The 22,239-nt window shown below is 35.2% G+C and overlaps 1 protein-coding gene across 3 annotated transcripts in view; it reads left to right on the forward strand.

Annotated features, from left to right (window-relative positions):
* C2H8orf34 (chromosome 2 C8orf34 homolog) overlaps positions 1 to 22,239 on the forward strand; it is a 141,458-nt gene that overhangs the window by 86,237 nt on the left and 32,982 nt on the right. For all 3 annotated transcript variants that reach the window (XM_030970399.1, XM_030970391.1, XM_030970408.1), the window contains exon 8: positions 10,602 to 10,737. In XM_030970399.1, coding sequence (XP_030826259.1) covers positions 10,602 to 10,737 — 136 coding nt within the window. The remainder of the gene's footprint in view (positions 1 to 10,601; positions 10,738 to 22,239) is intronic.

The following is a 22,239-nucleotide window of genomic DNA, read 5'->3' on the forward strand; positions in this document are numbered from 1 at the left end:
GAATCTTCACATGGAGAAATGCTTCATAAGAAATAGAACATTAATCATGTGGGGGACTTTCACTGGTGTGTTGGGAAGTTGTGTCAGCCTTCTGAGCTTCTTGAACTTCTTGTTTTGAAGTGCTCATCTGAGAAGGAACTTTGATTATACCTAGATAATTGGAAAGGTCATTTGGGAGCTGAGGAAAGTGTTTCTGTGGATATGCTGAAGTACTCACTGTCAGATCTTACAAACTGCTTCTTGTGTTTTGAGAAACTTAAGGGATGTTGAATTTGGAGGAATGCAATTTAATTGATATGACATAATTTTATGAAGGATCAAATGTATGTGTACACTAGTTTCAGTATTATATTTGTATCTGTAATATGGAAATGGATAAATTACTAAGTTTTGAAAAATTTTTTGAGCCTATGGATCACCTTTCTAATTTATGTTAATTTTCAGAATATCAAGACTCGTCCATTAGGTCTGCATTCATTTAAAAAACTGTATCATAATATCAGATATAATTTAATTTATGCACATTACCATATTTCAGGAATTTTAAAACAGATGAGGAAAAGGTGATAAGAAGGTAAGACACTGTGTTGATAACAAGCCTGGTTTTAGTCTGCTTCTCAAGTTCAAGCTTATTTTCAAGTTCAATCGTAGTAGATTTTATCAGCTTGGCATTGCTCAGTTAAATAAGAAAAAAATAAAAGGCAATGATAACTTGCCATGTGTAATAGTTTTTTAAAAAATGGAAAATTGTATCTTTAATGTGGTAACACATAATATTAAGAATCATATGTTGGTAATGTACTAGGAATGTGTTTCTGAAGATGTGAATATCCTCATAGAATCTCAGTTGTGAAAAACTTCTGTGTCTTGAGAGAAGCAAGAAGCAAAATTGCACTAAATTTTAAGGTCATTAAAGCAGCAGTGGTGAGTTCCAGATGAGGTATCATTCTATTACTGTGAAAAAGATATCTTGTTTTCTTTTATTACTGATGCTTTGATAAACATGCTCATATTCTGACTTGTTAGTGTTACTTAAATACCAGATGCTTTTACCCCTTAGGGTTATGGCTCTGGGAGAAGAGCAGAGCCTAACTGAATATGAAATCTTGTTTTTGTTGGAGAAGGTGATCCTACTTCCGCCTCTGTTTCTTCAGGCAGAGTTGTAGGCTCCTGTTGTTTCCTTTAGATGGATCTTAATGCTTGAACCCTCAGTGTGCCAAGGCAGCTCTGCAACTCTACCAAAACACATGCGGAAGATTCCACCTTAAATATAATATTTTTCATATGCTGGCCTGAGTCAGGTAAAAATCAAGCACTGATATCACTGGGAATGGTAGAAAGGGGTAAGAACACAGGAATAAATGGGACTTCACCACTGGAAACAAACCATTGGAATACAGAACTGCATCCTTAGTGGCTGCAGGTTGGCACCTTAGAGCTGGACCTCATTCATCCACCATTTGAGCTAACAGTATTTCAGGGCTAGTGAGGTTTGCTAATGTGCCATGAATTACTTGGCCTTTTTGTGTTTACCTAACTTTCTTCTTGGTGCAGTGCTGCCTGTTTCCTTTTGGCTTGAAATAGATCTTTCCTGCTGTTGGGGTTTTTTCTTCATTTTCTCTGTTCTTCCTGTTGATATGGTTTGTACTGTGGCTTTGTCTTTATTTAATTTTTAGGTTTTCTAACAGTCAAACTGCCTGCAGTCTAGGAAATTTCTACAGATGGGTTTTTTTTAGAAGGAAATACAATAAATTAGTAATTTATCTTCTATGATACAATGTACTTTTTTCTGCTGCCTCTGTCCGGCATATGATGATTGTGCTTCCTAATGTTTTGCATTTCCTTCACCTTTTTTTCACAGCTCTTAGAGGAACATTTGATGTCTACCAGTATAAAGTCTCTGACTCCCTCTCAGTCAGTGAGAGTGTGGATAGAGTGGTTAGCCTGTGGTTTTTATCCTCCACAGGAAAAGGACATACAGTGGCTGCCAGGGGATGTGGTTTACATTCTGTTCCACTCCTGTGGACTCCAAAGTTAAAGATATCTCAAGATCTACCTTAGTTTCGCAGCTCTCATTTTAAGGAGCTAAAACCCAAAAGGCAGAAACTTGAAATACTTAAGATAAATTTTCAGTCTGTGGAGTCATGGAAAATTCCCCTTGAGTTCAATGGAGTCCTGATTAGTATTAGTGTGTCTTGAGAAGCAGAATTGTCAGATAAAATTTTCCAACTGATTTTCAAAATGGTTTTAGTCTTCTGAAATGAGATATTCTGGAGAAATGTGTCATTCATATCCGGAAGATAAAATAGTGTTGAGTAAAAGCAAATGTGTCTCTATGATGTTTAAGATACTAGGCTTGAACTAACATTGCATGACCTAACATGGTGTAATGCTTGATTTATTTTTAGGCAATAATCTTGTCCTGCAATATTCAATGAAAGTGTAGCAACCAAATGTATTGTATGTACCATTAGGCCATTTTCCATTTCAGCCAGGTCTCTGTCTTGCATTGCAGAATGCTTGCACAAGCATTGCAGCAAAACCAAAAACCTAATTTTCTCCCTTCCAAACCAAAAGCATGAGGAAACAACACAATGAACTCATAGGTTACACAAAGCAATGTAACAGAATAAACAGCACCTTTACAACATCTCCAACTGCACATGTTTTTCTGTAACCTAAACTTAATTTAAAAAGCATTTACTTCTCTTTATTAAAAAGAAAAAATATATTGGAAAACTGTGTGGTATATTTGAAACCTTATTAAATGATTAATCTATTGGATGTGTGGAATGTTTTTGACATACCTGCTAGTTTATATGCTTGACCCAACTGGGGAGATAAAATTATAAAATTGTTTTCTACCCTCTTTGGAAAGATGTCAGTGGTATGAATTTAATCAGTGAGTGAGGAAGAGCATGTACTGTGATGCCATTGGTATGCTGATGGTATCCAGCTCAGTGTCTGCTTCTTGGAGTGTAGACAGTGCAGTCTTCCAGATGTCCCAGTGTCTGGCCAAAATAAGAATAGTGATAAAAAACAGATGGTCTTGTCTCAGGACCAAGCAGAGTTGAGGCAAGCTGATAGAGGAATGGGGCTGGAAGAAATGGCAGAGCCTTGGTCGTTGGATGCCATGCTATATACTCATTCTCATCCTGGATTCACAGTTAGCAGAAGGAACAAGGAGGGCAGTTTTCCCTTTGCAGCTGGGCAGAAGTTGAAGAGCAAGATTAAAGATCCACAGTATGTTTCTTATAGTTTTTTTTTGCTAAGAGCTTTAGTGATTATCATAGAATTACTTACGTGGTTACTGTCTCAGGACTTTCATGAACCTAGAACTCACTAGGAACTTTCACATACAACATAGGAAGTATCCGTTGCTAAATGTGGCTGTGCACACAGAGAGTTTAGAGATTTCATTGCTTTTCCCCTGCCTGCCCAAACTGTCCAGTTTTAGATCACTCATCTATTAATCCCTAAATTAACTGGAACCCTTATAGCATAATAGGTGCAATAGTGCCTCACTGAAAGGCACTTTTTCTAAAATGGGAGATCTGCTTGTTTATCAGTAGAAAATTTAAGCTATATAAGCATCAAGCTTCTTATTTATTGTTGTTCTCTTTCATGAAGAAAATTCTCCAGAGGACAAGTGAAATGTTTTGCTTAAATAATTTTAAATTAAAGAAAATGTTGGGGAAATAGAGATATTTGCACTATAGGAATTCTTGATGTGTGTAGGTTTATGAAAGAGAGCACACATACTGACACTCCAAAAATCTTTGGATCAACAGTTAAAAAAAAAGCCCTATTGGAAGGTTCAGTGTTACTGGAAATGTTTGGCATAAGATTATTTGTAATTTTTATGCTTTGCCTCAACTTTCATTTTAATAAAAGGTATATGAATTGCCACTGGCCTCTCAACAACCTAGCTAAGATTAATCTAGCCAAGGGACTGGTAGAGTAACTTATGTGGCTGCAAAGAGATATGAATGCAGCACTCAGTGCAAAAATTGATTCACAAAATGCTAAACAGGATAATATTTTGTCTGATTGGCTGAAAATGGACTGTAGTGGCTCTATGTTTTGTGAGGAATACTGAACTAATTAATTACTCAGCTCATTTTTGTAAAACTTCATATAAACAGCGTGCAAATTATCAGCTTAATTCAAAATAGACTTAATAAATAAAGATGTAAGCAATAATGTAATGTGAAATTCAGTATTACAGATATATATTGTAAGGCACATCTGTATTACATTAACCAAATGCACTTCAAAACATTACAGCTGTCTCCCCTTTGTTAAAAAATAAAAAACCACAAACTGAAACCTTTTAAATATACATTCTTTTCTAATCCTTTGATATTTTTGTTATGATTGAAGAAAAACTTACGGATTTAAACATGGCTTTTTCTGTTATTATGAAAAAGCTTTTTTTGGTGGTTTTCTTTAAGAATGCAGAGTTGAACTGTGGCCCAAATTGCACACAACTATCGTGGTTGCAGAAATGAGTGACATCAGAATTGGAGCTAATTAGAAATACTGATCAAAACTTGCTTTTAATTTTAGAAGTTGCTTTACTTAAAACTTAAGTGAAAGAAAAAAAGAAAAAAGAAAAATTTACCAAGGAAAACATTAAAAGACATTCCTTTAGATGCCTTCTGAACTCCAGAATTTCAGGTGGTTTCGTGTATTATCTCATTATAACCTTTTTGAGATTCCATATTATTACAGTGCAAGCACTGGTGTAGAGTTGCAGCAATTGCAGTAATGCATTGTAGAATGTGGTGTAGCAAGTGAAATATTCTAAATTTTATGTTATTGGTAATGTAGAAGTAATTAAAATGCTCCAAACAATTCTAGATTCCTATTAATGTAAAAATGAAGTTTTTAAAATAATTAATTAGCACTGAATAAAACTTCCTGGTTGAAAACTTTGAGCAATGAGTATGAAATCCCTACTGGTAGGGAGCAACAATAGTTATTCAGTCAGTTATTGTTGCTGAGCTGGTGGGTGAGCACTGGTTATTTGGTGATGCTAGATCCTTGGTTTACCAATAGGGGAATGATAAGAGAGCACGATGCCAATTCCTCTCAACTGTGACTATAGACTTTCTCATGTAAATAAAATGAGACCATAATGTGCTCTGAAGCCCCTGCACTGGATTTAGAGATGCTCTCATCTCCTAAGTCAATATTCCATTAGTCTTGCCTGCAAGTTACTTGTTTTCAGTCAAAAATAACTATCACATCTCGTAGAAAAAGGGAGAATAAGCAGGAGCCCTGTGGGCCAGTTCTTCATGTAGTTTTCTAAGATATTGAAGTGTTTAATGAAACTAGAACATCTTCATCAGAAAAGGCTACCTCCTATGTCAATTCCAATCCCAAATGGGGGAAAATAGGAAGAGAGAGATACTGAAGAAAGATTCCTTTCACTCTTGCTGATTAAAAGTGAGAACTCAAATCAATGATTCATTCTATATTTCAGTAGCTGAAACAATTCTGCTCTCCCTACTCCCATGTTGGTTTTGTGGTTTTTGGACTATGGAGTGAGATTCTGCTAGATTGGCTCTGACAACTGATACAAGTAGATATAAATGTGCAAACTCAAGGACTCAACAGCATCATGTTTCAGTTGGCTTTCTGTGCAGCCATCAGGGAAAGCACAAACATTTAGGGAATTTATTGTCAACTTGAGATGCTTCTTAAGTAAGATGTCTTCAGAACATTGTGTTCAAAAATCTTGGATACACCTAAGGAGTGAAAGTCTGTTGATGAATTTATTTAGAATTATATTTGTATCAAAAGTCTATGGCACAAGTCTGAACTAGGTGAAATTCTGGTATTTGAAGATGTTTATGGAAAAACATCTTAGAACATGTGTACCAGACTAACAGCACTGTCTGCTCCGTAACATTGAAAAAACAACATGAGATGTCCTGCAGTTAGAGTACTGCGGAGTATAACTCCAGTTTTGCATCTGTTGAAGCAAATATTTAAAATATCTTTTTCAGGAGTGGAGCATCAGATATTCTAAGTTCTTGATTCTTCCTTGTCTGGAAGCCTACTTCATGCTTGGCCCAATATTTTGTTAGGCATTAATGTGGTCTTTTGTTGGAATCTCTTGATATCTGGCAAGATAATTTATCTAAAACAAAGAGGATTGGTTAACATGTTAATGCACGTAAAAATATGACATATAAAGCTGCTTAGATTCCACAAGCAGAACTTCTATCAGCAGTAGGGTTTGGTTGATTTGAGTTTTTTGGGTTGTTTGTTTGGTTTGTTGTTCTGTTTTTGGCTCTTTTTTTTGGTTGGTTGGGGGGGCCTTTGTTTGTTTTCAAATGAGATTAGTAGAGCATACTAAGAGTCTGTGCTTCAGCCAACAATGCCAACGACAAATCTAGGCTATGTACAAGGAATACATCAATGTCTACTACAATGTAAGAACACTACCCTGAGGAATTCATTGATTCAACAAATGAGACATTATTTTACTGATGCACCAGGATTGCCTGGTGGCATGCAAGAATATAAATCAGAATTCATTATCTGAATTTTTACTCTCACATGAAAACATTTAGTGCTTTTCTTAGTATTAGACTGAACAGACAAACTGAGCTACCATAGACTTTTTCCTTATAAGCTTTGAACCTTATACTTCTTGAAGTACTCCTGGGAAATTACTGCATGTGTAATGGAGGTAGGAGACAAGAGTGACTGGATCATAGAAAACAATACAACATATCTGATTACGTGAACCTTCTGTGCAACTAAGCTTTTACTGTATTTTATAGAAGTTTTGCATAAGAAGAGCTCTGTCCTTAAAGTGAATGGTGTGCAAGTCTTGTGTTTGTAAGTTGATTCCACAATCTGTCATCCCAAGACAATAATCAATCTTGCACAGTTTCTGGAACACTTGGCACTAGTAAGTGCCCCTTCCCCTCTCCCCATCCCTTCCTCCAAAAAAGAAAGTAAGTAAATAATTGTGAACAATGTCCTATTTAAAAACATGACCTTGTTATTGGGCTATATTCTTGTTTTGTTGAAGTAGCCAACATTTTTGCCCTCCTCTTTTTGGTTAAAGTTTTCTATAGAAAAAAATCACATGGAATTAAGCTTAGCACAGCATTATTATTAATCTAGAAAACATCTGGTTCTCTCCTATGCTATATTACACTTGTGATCTTTATCTCACTTACAAGTATTTTTGTGTATTGTTATGGCAAAGCATAAAGGTTGCAGCTGTGTGAATTCCTTTTGGTAAATTGCTGATTTGAGGAAAATGTAAGGTTCTTTTTGCTTGGTTCACATGTAGTTTTTTTAACACACAGAACATATTTAGTGGAAATTGCCATAGGACGGAAGCTGGGTCTTCACATACCCTTTCTAGAGAATAGCAGACAGTGAACATTAAAGCACAGAAACACAGTAAACAATCATACATTAAATAGCAAACTTTCATTAGCATAAATGAGATTGTTTCATTTATGTGAACGTTCAGCCTATCACTATAAAAAGATAGATAACAATTTTCTAATGATTTGAGAAGTTTCACTGTATTCTTGTCTTTCATGACAGAAGCAGTCACCAGCTTGGCTTTTCTTTCTCACTTTTCTCTGTGAATTACCTCATTGCTGCTCCATAAAATCATGGAGCCACTCAGCTGTATCATCACTAGTTGGTCTAGCAAAGAATGCAAAGAAAGAGAAAAGATTCAGTCCAGACCCTGCAACTGTATTGACTCTCTAATGAAATCCTATTTTGCTAAGACTGGTTCTTTCCAATAGAAGCATCTGAACCTTTGGAGCTCTTTTTTTTAACTCTTAAAAAGCACTATTGCATTTACTGATTGTATTTATTTTAATAACTTTCTTACTTGTGATCAAATATTTTTCTGCAAAGCACACGTGAATCATTGAACAATATGCGCACATACACTCAGAGTTCAGCACTAAATTTCTGTATGATTCATTGTTTTACTGCTGCTATGTTTTGTTGTTTTATTGGTTTTGGGTTTTTTTTTTTTTTTTTTTGTTTTTTTTATTAAAAACCTTCAATAATGGATGGGCTTGATCTGGAAGATGGCATATAAACTTGCTTACCACCTCAAAAATTCCCATCCAAAGTTATGGGTATTACAAAACAGACAGCTTCTCAAAGCCCAGTTGCTTTAGTGAGAAAATGTTCAGTATCTGTACTGTAAATCTGAGGTATCCAGAAGAAACTGAAATCATTCCATGTCAATGCAGAGGTGCAGTAATGAAATTAAATCAAATGCTGCAGTTATTATTTGGATTTGGTACATGGAGTTGCATTTCCCTGTTTACTTGTATTATTAACAGCTTTTTGTAGTTTGCCATGGACAAATTCCATCCAGTGCTGAATTCAATCAACTAAAATTCCTTGAGAAAAATAACAGTTGTATATGATGTAGGTTTCTGGTATTTTAAATCTTCATTTTGTATGCACATTACTGCTGTTATTCTAACAGCATCTGACAATAAATCAATACTGCATACTATTCTGCCTACTTTTCCATTGGCTACTACTACAGGCAGCTCTTGAATCCACATTTCTTGCATAAAGTTTCACTTAATTTTCTTTTGAGAGAAAAAGGCTGGTAGTTTACTAAAAATACCAAAAAAGGCATGAATTTGAAATCCAAATTCAAATATAAAAGGTATCATGGAGGGCAGCCTATATCATTGCTTTGTTGAAACACTTGGCATCAGAAAACCAAAAGGTAATCAAGCAGAGAACAGTTGAAAACCTTATTTAAAGAAATTACATCTGCTTAGTGGGAGAAAAACCTGAGGCATATGCTTCAATTTCTTTTAAGCTGTAATTCATCCAGTGGTTTACATCTGTTAAAAGTATGGAACTTTTCACACCTCTTTAAAGCACAATTAAACTATATTTATTTTAATACATAATGTGTTCCAAATATGTAATACCTTTTCTGAAATGACTCATAGGGGGTTGATTTCATAGCTTTCTATCATATAACCTTCCAGGTCCTTTGAATTAGGTTGTGCATTAACCATCCATGAAATTTAAAGGAAAAGGTGTTGAAATGGTGTAAAATGATGCCAGAAACTTCACTACACTTATCAATTTATATCAAGGCAACAAATTGGCTGGGGAGTGTGGTGGTGGGGAGGAAAGTTTTCTTAAGCAGTAAAATAAAACATTACAGAGAAGAAAATCTAGTTCAAGAACTTTGGTTACAACTTTTTCATGTGAGTTTAGCCTAGCTGTTATTGACTGTTGCTTATTAAAATCCATGTCTCCCCAAAAGAGTGTTGTTAACGGGACATAATTCTGATAATCTGACCACATTGCCCTGAGTTTAAAGCACCGTGGTAAGAGTAGGGTCTATGAACTATAGAGGACAACCAGAAGTATTTTGGGTAGAGATTTGGGGGGTTGTATCTCATTTATTTGTGTATGAAAAGCAGCTTGGTTCTCCTTTGTGAGTCTATAATGACTACTTGTGTATTTTAAATTCTAATTAATTCAATTAATTATCTTCCTCTGATTTTAAAGTTCTCCATGACTTTTCTCCATCTGATATTGGGATTTAAAATCTTTTTGTACTTCCTGCTTCATTCAGATTCTTTAACATTAGGTTTCTTTTGTAAATGTAAATATATGAAAATTCAGGTGTATAGCATATCTGAAAGACATTTTAATCAGATGATGACATACTGTGTACTGTAAACCACATGCAGCACTCAGCACATGGTTACATGGTCAGTATATGGTCATTTAATAGAAGCTAGCCAGTGCTTTGCTTGTTTACATTTCAGCTAGAGTCTAATCAAGTTATAAACAACTGAAAAGTGGGCTTTATAGATACATGAGGCATAGACAACTTGTGTTAGCAAAAAATATTTTGTGTTTTGTGTTAGCAAAAAATATAGAGATTGATCTTGAAAGAATGGCCTGGGTGTAAACCAAGAGAATTCATTTACAGTCTAGCTGAGCTGGACTATTCCAATGTCATCCTAGGAAAAAATTCTCTGAGACCCTCTTCTGTTTCCCTTCAAAATGTGAATGATTTTACAGTCATTGAAAATTCAGTTTTTATTGTGAGTTGCCCATATTGCCCATTTAAGTATGCACGTTATGGTCCCTTTCAATGTGATATATATGTCCATTTCATATTTTGTGGGTTTAGCAGAACACTTATTTTAGCAATATTTTTTCACTGCTAAGTGAATAGATGATGAAAAAACACAGAGAAATAGCACACATTAATTTTTTTTTTGTCTTCAATATGTCCAGTGTCAAATTGAGCTATTGGACAGCATCTCTTGATGACAAGTTTTTGAACCAGATAAATAAAGATTTTTAAAATATGCTGCATGGTTTGATGTGGAAATGATGCTGAATATTTTTTAAGGAACTCCTTATAAGGTAGTGATATTATATAAAAAGTAAAAATTATCTCAAATGTCTTTTCCTATTAGTATGCAAGTAACCGTTTCCTTGCCTATTTTCGATCAGTTCCATTTTTTAGTGATTCTACAGGTAAGGCTTCTTTATTGCTGCAAAATTTAATCATGTGTTCATCCCATTGTTCTGTCTTGTTCCAGAGGATCTTGATGATCTCAGAATGGAAGGAGTAACAAGTGTGGTGTCTTCTGGGAGCAAATTCAATCAGACTCGAAGTGCTCATCCGGCTGAGCCTCAAGCAAAGGTCACATTGAATATATGTGCAAGATGTGCCAGGTAAAATCGAAACAAAATCAGATCATGCTAACAAATACATTTTTTTCCTCCAGGTATTTGGCCGTGTTTTGTGCTTAAGGACCAGGTGATGACCTCTCCTGTGCTAAAAAAAATAAATAATTACTTAGCTGCTGGCTACCCTGTGACCTCTGGCACTTGAATAGTGCAACTTATGTTTATGCTTGATATGTCGCATCGACAGTGAATCAAAGAACATAGTCTTAGGCCTTGCTTCACAGCTTGAAACTATTTTGAACTCTTCCATGTCTGAATTTCATTAGTCATTTGAGCTTCTGTGGTTTTTCGGGGGATGAATCAGGGAATTTAAGGGTTCAAATCCAATTTGAAATGCACCTGTATAAATGGAGATTTAGTTGCACAGGTGCAGTTCAGGATTTCAAATAGTTGCTTCTGAGCACTTTATAATCTCATCCTGTTTCACCTCTGAGAAATAATTTAGTCAGGTTGAACCCCTTTTGGTTTTGACAGCTGGCAATAATTTTTGCATTTACAGTATGAAGACCAAATAAACAGGTTAGTATTCCTGTAGCTTAGTCAACTGGAGAATGCAACACTAACAGAAACCCCTTAAATTTCCTGGATGAATTCTTCTATGTAGACAAAAGCTCATTTGGAGAAAGGATTTAAGCCTGTTTAAATGACAAAACTAGCCTTCTCACCCTTCTGTTAATGGTTCAGATTAGCAAGAACAATATAGAGGCATGCCAATTTTATCTGCCTGCCTTTGCCAGTGGCTGCTCTATTGTGTAGTTTGAGAGCGGATTAGCCGCTTGTAAATAAAAAGCAACCTGTGGTGAAATTAAGTCAAAAGTTTGGCCATATGCCACCCTACTTTTTTCTACTTTTTCCCCCATTTTGCTCATAAATTACTACTTTTCTAAAGCTCTTATATAGACATACTAGACATGCTTCAAGACATTTTCCAATGCTCTGGAAGCACAACTACAGGCAGAACTGAATCACTCGTGCAATAGCATCTCTAGCAGGGTTGTGGAGCCTCAGGGAACTTCACAGTACTGTCAGAGCAGTAGTGACTGGATGGCCTTGTAATTCTAGAGTTTTGCTTGTCAGCAGTGTGGTCTTATGGTTTAAGAAAAGAGCAAACATGCAAGTCATGGAATTCTTCCCAATTCAAGCAAAAAAATTGCTTATATTGTAGAATGTTTCCAAACAACCACCTACATGAAAGCGTGGTACATTTTTTCACCTGGCATCCATAGTCCATGGATTAAGTAGAGAGGTAAGGAATATAGAAACCTTAAGTTCTCTAAATTCTGAAGTTCTGAACTTACATAACATCTTTTATGGATTACTATGAAGGTTAATTAAATTTTGAATTCCCTTAAGTAGCTGCTAACAGCAGGTGCCAAGATACTATATATTCTCTCAATCCTGCACACCAGGGAACAAAGGGTTCAGATCTTGAGCCAAACCTAGCAACCTTGGCTATTGGTATTGTTCTTTAACTGCATGTAATAAACGATTCTGGCCTTTAAAATAAAATGAGCTGGGAGAAAAAGATCTCACAAAATCCCTTTTGTCACTTCACTTATCAGAGAATGCAAAACAATGCTTTATTTTGCCTGTGAACCTTCAATGATTTCCCTACTGTGTTTAAGGAAATCGGTGAGGAACTGGGTGATACCTTCATGACTGTAATTCTTTTTACTCCTGTTGCAGTTTAGCAGTTTCTTTAAACTTTGGAGGAATTAAAAAAATACACCATCTCTTTAGTAGTAAGGGAAGTCAAAAGAGACAAACTAGTATTTCTGTTGTGTTCAGTAGTGAGGAAGCTAGCATTTTTTTCTTCAAGGTGATAAAGTCTATCCATTCTTTTGGAGCATTCCTTCCTTCTTACTGAGGACACCTTTCCTCTCGTCAAGACAGTTATTAGTACAATTAGTTCTCTCTTCAGTACCTTCACAGAGGTTTAGTCTGGCACCTTCTTGCAGCAGATGAAGTAGGGGGTACAGACAGTCGCATGAAACAAGTGGCTTCAAAAACATGAAGACAGTTTTTTCGTGTTTGATTTCAAGAGCAATTAGATTGTCTGTTAGTCAATGAAATAGCCATTGAAAATACTGTGCTATAAAATTAGATCATCTCACTGAATCAGTTTCTCAGTGTTGGCCTTTGTTTCTGTTGTTATGACAAAGGCTAATATTTAATGTAAGGTCAAAATACAGAACCTATTAGAGTATTAATTTGTTTTAGAAATTATATGTTTTATGTTTTCATATTCCATTTTCTAACTAGTCTCGTGTGCTGTACAGTGTATATATAAATACTGTGTCTCGTTTGCTGTACAGTATATATGTAAATACTGTGTGATTTGATTGTAGACATGTTTGAATACAATTTAAAAATGATTCAATAAAAGCTGTTATGCATGCTTTTGGTTACAATTAAACAGGTATATTTCCTCTTAATGTTACTCATTTTTCAGTTGTACAAGGTGATTTGAAATGATTTGAGCTATTAATGGCAGTGGTGTTGTATAGATAATAGGCCTTGTCAAGTCAGATTACCAGAATAAGTTTACTGAAGGTATTTTGGCTGTCATTAGGAGAAATGCGACTTTATACTTGAAATTTAATTGGCGAAGTTCCAAATATTAGGAAACGTGTCTTGGCTCATACAAAAAGTTGAATTTTACTCATGCATTTGCATAATTGATTTCTTTCAACCTTGATGTACTTTTTTAAAATGCTTTGCTCTCATTACTCACCACTCAATTTACTTTCTATGACACCTCCTTCAGAAGTTTTCCCGCTTTCTTGGATATGTTGGAGCTTTTCTGAGAGGTGTTTATTTGAACAATTGAAGGAGTTTTTCAGTACTAGCTTTAAGTAATTTGGCTTAAGATTTTGTATCTCACCTGGAAAGGACGAATATTTTTATTGAAGTTCCACCCTATTTCTTCATTAAAAGAGTGTGTTAGTTTCGGATGCTCTTGCTTCTAGGGTTACATTTTCTTGCCATAGATCATTAGCATCCCTCATTATTTGAGAATTAGAGTGGACAGGTCTATGGCTATGTGTAGGTTGGTTACCTTAGCCTGAGAATAGTGCTGGTTTCATTTTGTATGCCCTGTAAAACCACCTGCAGTAGGGTGCAGCTATATATCTTATATTTCTGTGGCTTCTGGAGCTTCCTACAATGAGAGCAATAACTTGTGAGAAGAATGGACTAAACCAATGGTTTTCCTCCATGCTGAGATACTTGTGATCAGACTTCATGTAGTCTGTAAAGGAGCCAGTATAGCTCCTTCCCTTTGTACCACAAAAAAAAAGAATGCCAAATGGAAATGACTATAGTTAGAGATAAAAACTAATTTTGTTGCAAGACAAACTAAATCCAGTTTATATTGTGGAGGAAACCTGCAATGATGTTTAGACACTGCATTGGGGAAAATATTCTCACTTAGCCTAAGTCTCTTAGACAAAAGTACAAACTTGTTTGTGAATCATAAGACATGAGACTCAGAATTGACATTATTTGAACTAGAATAAAACCTCTGAACTTGAAACTTTTTTTAGAAACTGATATTTAACCATTAATCATAATAATTTCACCAATCATCTTCAAATAATAAACAGGTAGATAGTGATCAAAGACTGGGTCTGTAATTTTTGAAAAAAGGTAAAGTTCTTCATCCAGACATCCAGGAAATAAAAATGGAGAATTCTTTCAAGATATCATACGAAATTGGTTTTTACAGCTTATGATTTTAAAAACTAAAAAAAATTCCCCCAAAACTACCAAGATCCCAAAAAACCATAGTAAAAAAGTCCCCAGAGGGTGATGTGAAATTAAAGGAAGGGTTAATTCTACTGGAGTATAAATTGGTTTGTAGTCTGGCATATAACTGTAAGAAACAGAGAGCTTACTGTTTTCTGTATAGATGTTTCACACACGATGAGCGAAATGCAGATGGATAACAGCTTTAAGAGGTTTTTCAAATGGGGAAGTAGCTACCAGAACAAAGTTATTCCCATAGCTGCTCTTGGACTACAGGCCAAGTTAAGTAGCATATTAAGTCATCTAAATAAAGGGGTGACATCATTCACAAGGTGGAACAAAACAAGGTTTATAGATACAGAAAAAAGGCTACAGAAAACCCCCATGCTGTATTTGGAAGGTTTGCTTTTTTCTATTTAGCCTGAAAAATTGGGAAGGACACTTCTACTAAAATGGATCTGGATTTTGATTATTTGAGTAAAATGGTTATAATAATTCTCTCTTTGTCCAAGGGCACAGTTGCTCTGAATGGCTTATAAAATAGACTGACTCATTCTGTAACATGTTTTTGTGAATCCTTTCTCACATACAGGAAAAACAAATGCATTTCGGGTTTGACCAATGAATTATAAGACACTTTCACACATTAACAAAACTTGTATGGGTTAAATAGATACTTAAATGACAATTTGTAAAAGCCAAACACCGCTTCCATAATTCTGATATGTATTGTGACTTGCACATTGAGCGTTTTGCAAGAATTTAATCAACCATAAGGTAAAAGATAATATTAATGTACTATTGAATGAATTATAGGGGGTTTTCTTTTTTCTTTTTTCTTTTTTTTAAAGGACCACCCATTAGCCTTGTATGCCCACTGCCATGCTCAAAAGTTAAATCTTGTTCTTGTGGAGTCTTGCCAATGCATTCCTGAAAGTAAGAAGCTTTTTGTTTTTAATAGCGCAAGGGCTGCATTCATTCTTTTTAACATCAATAGAATACAAAAAAGGGGTTGCATGTGATTCAAAAAGAAATGGGATTATAGAAAACATACTGTGCCACAAGCTTGAAGGCTTCTGAACAAGAATGTTAGGAAGGAACACTAGTCGCATACAAATGTAGGGTTGAGATGCAATGTTTTAGTTAATATTTTAAGATTAGCTAAAGCAAAAGGACAGTGTAGTGAGGCCTTTTAACATACTAGAGGAATCAAAAAATATAGATATAAACAAACAAAGTACATCTATACGTTAAAAAATAAAATGGAGCTTTTCTTACTCTCATCCTTGGGATGTGGAGTACAGTTCAAGTGTAGAAACTTGTATCCTTGAGCTGTTAATGTAGAATAAATGAGGTACTGTGTGCATGCTGTCAATATAGATATTTTTGGAAAACTTTGTTTGAAGAAAGTACTCAAAAATTTTCATACCAGTTTGCCTTGCTTGTGAAACCTTACCCTGCTCATCATCTCTGACTTTTACACCTTTAAGATGTCTTGTCCTTCAGTCTTCAACTTAGTTTGTTTATTTACCAGTAACCTTTTCTTTAACAATTTGGATTTTTTAAAGTTTGGCTTCCTACAATATAGTCTCCACTACACCAATGCCTGGGATGTAATCATATAAACTATGCGGTGCTAAGTGAAATTTAGAATCACATATTAGTTCTCTGCAATATGTCAATGGAATTTGAGCAAATCTTCATGACATAGAGCCCTGACAAGCAGGAATCTACAGAGGAGGAGACAAAAGAAATGAAAGAGCCAGCTATAATTTGACATAATTTCAGATTAATGGTGGAAACTATGGAACTGTTGTTTGGATTGGCCATCATATCTCTCTAGAAAAGAACAGGAATTATTTGGTTGGCTGAGGAATTCCATGGTATTAATCTATCTTCAACTCTTTTATAATCTTAGTGTTTGTATGGAAGTGCTTTATCTCAGTGCCACAAAGCTCTGACAATGCTAATGAAACTTGTGGTCATAAAGAAGCATTTGGTGGAAAACTTGATAATTAGCTGTGAAGAAAATAGTCTGAAGCTTGACAAGTGAATCTAGTTTAACTATCAAAAGCAGAAAAGCTGATGACTGTAAAGAGGGAAAAAATTGCTGTTAAAAAGCTGTTTTACTGTATACACTGTCCCCAGACAACACTCCTGAAACTTCAGACACCAAAGAGAAAACTTAATGAAATTAATTACCTTTATGAGGAAGTTCATAAATACTGATTAAAGTCTACATTTAAAAAACAGACAATGGTGATAGGCTCCTGGAAGATTTCCTCAAGAAAAGAAAGGAAGTCTACTAAGCTTCCTCAACTTCCACTTTGCACAAGATCCCTTCCTTCTTGTTTATGACAAGTCAGCTCTCAATGTCATTTTGTTCCCTGAACAGAAACCAGTGGTATGGCTGACTTGTGTTTTGAAATTAGATGGGTTCTCCTACCTTGCCCAGGCATGTAATTCCAAAATAACTCTAGAACTGGGGATGGAAAGGTGTCAGGGAATGGATACTGTACCATGCAACATTGGGATAGAGGCTGATCGGGTAGGGTGAAAAAGGGTCAACATCCGGCACACTCTAGAGATGCCATAGGTCCTGGCAGAAGAAAGGATGTAACTTTTGCTACTGGTACATTTTTTGGCACTTGTTCTAGGTTTATGCTCTGCCAAATTAGACTAAGCCATCACAGTAGATGCTTCTGCTCTTTTTTAGCAGACTACTGCTGTTCAAGTCAGGCTGTAAGATTTCTTTCTCAAACTGAGCATTCTGGTATCAGTCACCTCAGAGGGAGTAATATCATGAAAATGCACACAGGACTAAATGGCACTGAAACTCCATGGATTGTGTTCCCCTTTTCCTGACCATATGTAACAGTGTGTGGTGCCTGGGTGACATAATAAACAACTATGTCTGCATTGAATTCTAGCAGGAAAAGTTCTGCATGTGCAAATATTCCTTAGCTGCTACATGAATTGTCAAAACTGCTCTGTGAAGGAAATCTGCAGATGCTAGTTTAAAGGTGGTTCTGGTATGTTTACATGAGCTATAATCATCCCTTTAACTGCAGTGTTAAGAGGTGATGGAATTAGAACAAAACTTGATCACAGTGGATATAAAATAACTCCCTGTTTTTCTTTATAGACTCTAATATTATTAATCAATAATACACATGTTTCAGAAAGAATAATCTCTCAAGTGCTCCATATAATCCCTTATTTGACTCTGTATGCTATGATGCAATACTGGGGAATGGGCACAGGTATGTGTGTGGTTTGGTACATGTATTGGCATAAAGAATAGTCTTTGTATGTCTGCCCAGTAGTGGTAAGGCCAGCTTATTGAGTCAGGTTCTGGCAGAAATTTCTGCTTTGTTAATTTTCCTGAAACCTGGGAACAAATTACTTCAAAGTACCAAGCGGGAAAAGTGTTTCCAAACTGAGGTGGTTGGTACAGAATGAATGTTGGAGCGAAAATTCTGTGATTAGGGTTCATGTACAGACTTTGAGGAAGTCTATGTCTTCTAAATACATAAATCTAAATACAATTTTTTTATTACATACATGTATTTTTTTCTTTTCTGTCATGCATTTCATATTATCTTTCTGACTGTGTACTATTTCTAAGTGGCTATTATTATAGGGCAGAAAGTACTAAACATTCCAGATTACTCATGTAACTATTTTACATTCTTTTTTCCTTTATCTATTTTTTGTAACCTTAGTTTTATTGGACCTCTTGTTTAAAAGAGCTGAATTTTCCTCATGTTTGTCTGTGCCAGCTTCACAGACTTTGTCCTAAACAAAATGTTTTATTTGCATATTTTCCCTTTTAATAGTGGCAAACAAGTAAATTAAACTCCATATGGTACTGCTTTATAACTTTTAAAAATCTCCTTTCACTTTGGAAAATTGAAAACAAACCCCATATTTTTCCTTTGGCTAGTTAAAACTTCTTATAAAAGTAGAAAAACGAAAATAATTGCGGGAAAAGAAAAAGCTGTGGCAAAAAAAAAAAGTAAATATTCACTTTGTGTGACGGTTGTCACAAGGGTTCTTGGGTGAAGGAAGAGACGAGAAGGTTGACTCCATGATGATCAGAAGGCCTGATTTATTATACTATGATATATACATACACTATAACTATACTACAAAGAAAAGGAAGGAAAGGTTTCTTCAGAAGCTAGCTACCCTAAGAATAGAAAAGCAAAGAATGATAACAAACGCCGCTTTCTCGGACTGTGTCGAGAGAGCTCAGTTCTGGATTGGCCATTAATTATAAACATCCAAGCTGGGCCAATCCAGACGGACTTGTTGCATTCCACAGCAGCAGATAACCTATTGTTTACGTCTGGTTCTGAGGCCACAGATTCTCAGAAGAAAAAACCTAAAGAAAGGTTTTTCACAAAGAGATGTCTGCAACAACTTTGTGTTTTTGATGAGTTGCATTTGCCCAGTTTTGATGCATAAATAGCCAAAATAGTGTATTCATTGTCTTTTGATTTTGTAAGTGCTAAGTACAGCAAAAATATATCACTCTATCTTTCCTTCCCTGGAGCGGTGTACCACTTTGGTATCTTGTGCTTTCAAAAACAGTGAAGAAGAAAATAATTCAGAAAATGTTTTTACTGGCGCTCATGGTTATCAAAGACCATAAATAATTTTTTAAAGATTTCGTAGGCTGCCTTGCTAAGTTTTAAGAGTAGCACACTGGCTTGCCTTTTCTTTCACTGCCTTGTGTTTCTTTGGAACATCTTACTGTATGCAAAATAGAAAATATCTGTGTGATTTCAAATTATTTTTTGAGTCCATGGATCCAAGTTTGACCTCTGAAGTGCACAAGATAGTATAATTTTTAATCCTAAACCTCAATTAATTTCATGGAAAACTCCCAATGAATTGTGTTTTGGAAGAATGGCCAAAGTCTCTCTATTTTCAAAATCTTAACAGTGTCTTAGGAATGCAGCAATACAAGACAGGAGATTTACATGAAGTGCTTAGACAGAAATCCCAGAAAGATTAGACTGCTTTCCTCCCTCTTTTTTTTACATGTTTTTCTCTCTTGGTAAATTCATCAAGCAATAATTTCAGTCCTATCAGAAGTTCCACAAAATACTGTGATAATAAAAATATCATCTGTTATCAAAAATTATAATAAGCTATGAAGAGACCAGTGTTTTCAGATGATGTATTTCCCTCTGTGTTAGATTTAAGAGCTATTTTATTTCCTTATAGTATGCACATGTGAGGTAGGCTTGTTTTTTTTTGACTTAAAAAGCTGTCAGTCAGCATAAAAGTAATGGAAGATTTCCATTTGTTTGAAGAAAGATAAGTTTACATGTTAGTGAAAATAGACTTAGACTTGAAACATGAACACTAGGTACATTTGCATGTGAATTACATATTACACATACACCTTATCATGATAAATCTGGTTCGAGTAACATGGCAGTGTGCCAAGTTTATCTGGAGATAGCCCTACTGTGACTTAACTGACAGCGTTTTAATATGTGGTTTTGGTTATGCAGGAAGAATGCAGCATAAGATGCAGTGAATTTGTGACATGTCACTAGACTATCTTTTGTAAGAACTATTGTTCAACAGTACCTGTTTTGTTTTGGGTTTTTTTTGGTTTTTTTTTTTGGGTTTTTTTTTTGGGTTTTTTTTTTAATTTCAGGCTTGTTGTTAAAAAGAGAACTGGTTTGAGCAGGTTGGTGCACTTGCAAACATTTGAAACTGCTGCGGAGAAATTCTAAGAACGGTAGATGTAAAGGATTTTTTTAGGCCTTTTTAATGTCCTAGTCTTGATTTATAAAAATGAAGGAATTAAGACCATATTTGAATATGAAATTAATATTATTTTGCTGGTCCTGAAAATTACTCTGCTCTGTCTCAAATTAATGGAGGGCAACATCCGATTCATTCTGTCCTTCATTTGCAGATCTTGTCAAGACATGTCTTTCTCTTTTCCCCTACAAAACCCATTTAACCCCCTCAATAATTTAAAAAGACAAGTGCTTTACCAAGCTTTTCTCCCTTCTTTTCCTTTGCTCTCTTTGATGTGTGCTTTGCAAGCTAATTCTCTATGGCAATGTTTCGAGATTCTTTCTGGTTTTTGTACAACAATGTGATGTGTATTAGCCACAGAAATTTCTTCTGGATGAAAAAGATACAGGGAGGAAGCCAGGAGATCATGAGCTTGAGGAAGCTTGTTGGTCATAATTTGAGGCTCTGGATAGCAGTTTAATATAGCTCTTAAAGACACAAATGCACACTCACACACAAAACTCTTTCACAAGTCCTAGGAAAAATGGTTCACAGGAGAAGAAAGAGTGTTAAGTCTGAAAAGACTGACAAAGACTGTAATTTTTCTCCTGTGAGATAATGGTTTGAAGCCAGAAGCAGATAAAAGATTGCTATAAGAATGGCCTAATTCCCCATCTTGTAAAAGGATTAGATAATTCAGTCTCTTTATGGATTCCTTACTCTGGGAAATATATTTCCACTTTTGGTTCTCCTCAGAAATAACTGCAGAGTGTACTTATTTAAAGGCACAAAGACCTGCATTCAGACATTTTGGAAAGGCAAGCAGCACACAAAAAAGATTAATTTGCAGGCTGTGTCAATGTGTAGGTTTTGCTCAGCAAGTGTATATTCTTGTATTACCAGCTGAAAACATTATGCTGTGCATTAACTATTGGTGATGTGGAAAGTTTCCGCAAAAATCTCCAAGAGTGACTGGAAAACAATGTGTTTAATTTGCAAAAGGAGAATGAATGTCAACCAAAATCCATTTTTAACTACTGGTTTTATGAATTTGCAAATAATTTTCTGTGTTCTGATGTTTAAGCACTGAGAGATAGTGTCCTTGAGAAAGTGAATGCAAAAGCAAGAAACAGACTGTGGTTTGGATGGTATTGGTGAAAATGAAGTTAGGTTATATTAAATGTATCTTAGATCAGGGTGAAACTCAAATAATATAAATTCTGTATGTCTCACATGAATAGAATTGCTGGTAGTAACAACAAGGCCTGATGGCCTTGCATCACTTCTTTAAAGTGGATTTAAAGGAATTATAAATGTCTATTGGAAAGCATGGTGATTGTATCATTAAGCATATATTCCTACATTTTATTTTGAAATGGTACTTAATATTTGTATTTATTTGCGTGCTTTTATAGTTTGATATTGGAAATGTCTGCCTTCCTAGGTAATGTTCTGCAGGATAATCCAGTGGTCCTCATGCTTTGTTTCTCTTCAATGCAGATGGCTTCTTGTATTTTAGTGTAGAGTGAAAACAGAAACTATGGCACTGATTTCTTAATATAACAAGGTGACATGCTGCAGAGCTTTTCTATTGTTGCAGAGCTGGCAGCCACTTTCATTGCTCACCAAATTCTCAGTCCTGTGTTAGAGGATCTAAGGCATTTTTCTTCTACACTTCAGTGATCTAAAAATCATATGAACGTTTTTAAAAATCTAATCGTCATTAAGAAGATAGTGTGTGTAGCTAAAGCTGATGAGGAGTTTTACCAGATAAAGAGTACTTTTGCCTATATATATTTTTAATAATATTTATTTAATGTAATTTTACCATTATATTAACCAGTACAGTCTGTACTGGAAAACTGACATCTTTGTGTCTCTGTACCTGTGAATACAATAGGAATTTTTATGGCACAGTTTTAACATTTTTATATTTCTAAAAGAAATTAGTAAAACAAATGGAGTAAGTCAGAA

This window comes from Camarhynchus parvulus, chromosome 2 (genome assembly GCF_901933205.1).
Source record: "Camarhynchus parvulus chromosome 2, STF_HiC, whole genome shotgun sequence".
NCBI lineage: Eukaryota > Metazoa > Chordata > Aves > Passeriformes > Thraupidae > Camarhynchus > Camarhynchus parvulus.